At 38.4% G+C, this 3,111-nt stretch overlaps 1 protein-coding gene across 1 annotated transcript in view; it reads left to right on the top strand.

The window, feature by feature from the left end:
- The first annotated feature begins 540 nt into the window (after positions 1-540).
- The window catches only part of LOC107002564 (ethanolamine-phosphate cytidylyltransferase), a 19,531-nt gene continuing 16,960 nt past the window's right edge, over positions 541-3,111 (top strand). Inside the window, exons 1-3 of the mRNA XM_015200627.2 lie at positions 541-1,189; positions 1,950-2,185; positions 2,455-2,636. Coding sequence (XP_015056113.1) covers positions 888-1,189; positions 1,950-2,185; positions 2,455-2,636 — 720 coding nt within the window. The 5' untranslated portion in view covers positions 541-887. The remainder of the gene's footprint in view (positions 1,190-1,949; positions 2,186-2,454; positions 2,637-3,111) is intronic.

A 3,111-nucleotide genomic window follows, 5' to 3' on the forward strand; every position in this document is an offset into this window, starting at 1 on the left:
AAGCTTGATTGGGCCGGACCGCAGTAGGCCCATGAACTAGAACTATTTATTTAAGGGTAACTTACGGCAATTTCACTGGTATATGATTTAATTACTTAAATAGTGTATTCTGGATTTTGAAATGTTCATATGCATGTATTTCGGAATACATGGACTTAAAATGAAGTGAATTTGTTTCAGATACACTCTATCAATGCGAATTCACATGTGTCTAGGAACTTTAATAAATCTCGAACGCTTGCCTCCCTCCCATCTCGTTCTTTATTCTCATATCTTACTCGCATATTTGAGATGCATCACACTAGTGTTTTTGCTAGTGTTATTGAAACAACACTATTATTTGTCATATTTGATTTGAAAATTTTCTCATTTTTCTTTATGTTATAAAATTTTAAGTTTGAAAAAAAGAAAAAGAGCTAGCCCGCTTGAACCCTCGACCCTTCTAAGGTTGAGTTGGATTGACCATTTCTCAGGTTCGTTGAAATGAAGGACCGACCCGCCCTAGCCATCAAATTCCTTGGCCTGCAAAGCTTCGTGTGCAAGTAAAGTTATCAATATATGCATTAAGCTGAAGTTGATGTACCTCTTCTTAATTTCAGTGACTCGTAAGGTTGGCCTTGCAATAACCAACGATTGATACTGTACCTGTTACGCTACGTTTGTGTCACTGTTGTACAAGTGTTCGGTCAAGTCTCGTAAACCATTAGAAAGGAGATGAAAACGGCGTTATATATGAAAAAAGTGAGGAAGTTTTGAGCTTTTGCGCTTTCGTCTAGAATGGAACTCATAGATTCTGGAGAAAACTGACTGATTCATTAGCGTTATTAGAGGATGTTGGCAGGCTTCTTGTTAGATTAGGGACTAATAATTTAGGAATTTTTGGAATAATGGGTTCAGAGGGAGGAGGACGACCGGAGAATGTGCAACAGAGTTCGCGGTTCGTTGCGACATGGATTGTAGGAGGGGCGGTGTTAGGGTTATCTGTGCTTGGGTTGAGATTTGTTTTGCCGAAGAAGAAGAAGAGACCTATAAGGGTGTATATGGATGGTTGTTTTGATATGATGCATTATGGTCATTGTAATGCTCTTCGACAAGCTAGGGCTCTTGGTGACCAATTGGTTGTTGGAGTTGTTAGCGATGCGGAAATTATAGCGAATAAAGGCCCTCCTGTCACTCCTCTTCATGAGAGGTTTTTTCCGCTCTCTTTACTTCTGACATTTCCGATTTGTACTTTTTTTTTTTAAAAATCAAATCGGTTTGTCTTTGTATCCACTTGAAAGATCTAATCTTTATGTGAAACTCAGTAGTGTGCTTTAGTTTTGCTGCTTCGGTTAAGTGTTACTCTCTGTTTTATCTTGTTTGATGGATTTGTTCTAGTAGGGGAGGAATATTTCTTCCAAAACCTTGCATATACTTTTCCTGGGAAATTTCTCTGTATCTACTCACTGTATAGACATGTCCTACAGTTGGGAATTGGCGAAGATTGTTTTTTTTTTGGGTTACAGAATCAAGGGTCTATAGAGTGTAATTTGGGCGAGGATGGTTATTTTGGGGTTATTTTGAAAGAAGGTTTTATGGAGTATTTAATTACATAAAGAGGAAACCTCAGATCAGGGTGAAGTTTGGCTTGTAAGGTTATCACGATTTGATTATCATGGCAAGGCTTTGGTTAAGAGAACGGAATTCCTCGGCTCGGAACACCACCATTTCCACCCGAACTTTCCTAATCAACTGATGGCTTCATTCCATCGTTTTGCTTGTTGTCTGATACCATTGCCCTTGAAAGAATCATCGGAATTTAGCAAATAAAATCATGGCAACTACCATTAGAGCTCTTTTGCTGTACTTGACTGTGATGATTATTATTGTTTTGTCTGTTGCTCTGTTGCGTGGGATAGATTTTCGATCAAAAGAATTGACTCAGTATCTTGCTTGTTGATTTGTCCTAGGATGATTATGGTTGGTGCTGTGAAGTGGGTGGATGAAGTCATCTCTGATGCCCCCTATGCCATTACTGAAGAATTTATGAGGAAACTATTTGATGAGTATAACATAGACTATATTATTCATGGGGATGACCCTTGTCTTCTTCCTGATGGAACTGATGCTTATGCCCTTGCTAAGAAGGTTGGTCGCTATAAGCAGATCAAGCGCACAGAAGGAGTTTCAAGCACTGATATTGTTGGTATGTATTATTCTCTTGATTCTTTGGCAATGTAAACCTCCTGTTTCAAAACGAAGTTGGGCATTGGTGTGTGTTGGAATGGCTAGTTCTTTCTTTTCTTGGAGCTGCTGGGCAGCATCTTATCAGTGCCTTGCCTTGCTATTTAGTGAAGATGTTTTGGCATTTGTTAATATTTAAAAGCTAAAATTTTCAATAATTAAATTGCTAGAACTTATAGGTGCTAATATTGTTTGTGTAAATAGTATTTGTTTTATAAATTTGCCATGTAGGTCGAATGCTTCTTTGTGTGAGAGAGAGGACCACTGTTGACTCCCCCAGTCATGCCTCCTTGCAGAGACAATTTAGCCATGGTCACAGCCAAAAATCTGACGACGGTGGTGCTGGGAGCGATACACGCGTATCTCATTTTCTTCCTACGTCTCGTAGAATTGTACAATTTTCAAATTCGAAGGTCAGCCTCTTTCATATATTCTTACACTGTAGTAAATTCATTCCTCACAAAGCATGAAGCAAAACTTTTAAGGTTTTCTTGTTGCCTGATAAATTCGTCATAAAGTGATTGTTTCATTAGTGTGTCGCCTCTTTTGAGTTTCCTTACAAAAAAGAAAAGAAAAGAAAAGACAAGGAGTTTTCAGTTAATAACTATTTAGGAAAAGCAGGAGATCCTCAGATTCTGAACTCTAAACTGGCCCAAAATTTAGAACTGGGACAGGGAGCAGATCACTAGAAAATTAACCAGTGAGAGAATAATCATATTTTCTGATTTTCTTATGTTAAATTTCTAAAAGACGTGCAAACTGGGAGACTTTGAAGTATTTTACATGTGGCTGCTGAATAGGTTAAGGGAAGAAAAACAGAAGGGAGAATCCATGGTGTTCTGACGTGATAAGCATCTGAGAGCAGTAAAACTTAGGGTTTTCGTGCCC

This window comes from Solanum pennellii, chromosome 10 (assembly GCF_001406875.1).
Source record: "Solanum pennellii chromosome 10, SPENNV200".
Taxonomy (NCBI): domain Eukaryota; kingdom Viridiplantae; phylum Streptophyta; class Magnoliopsida; order Solanales; family Solanaceae; genus Solanum; species Solanum pennellii.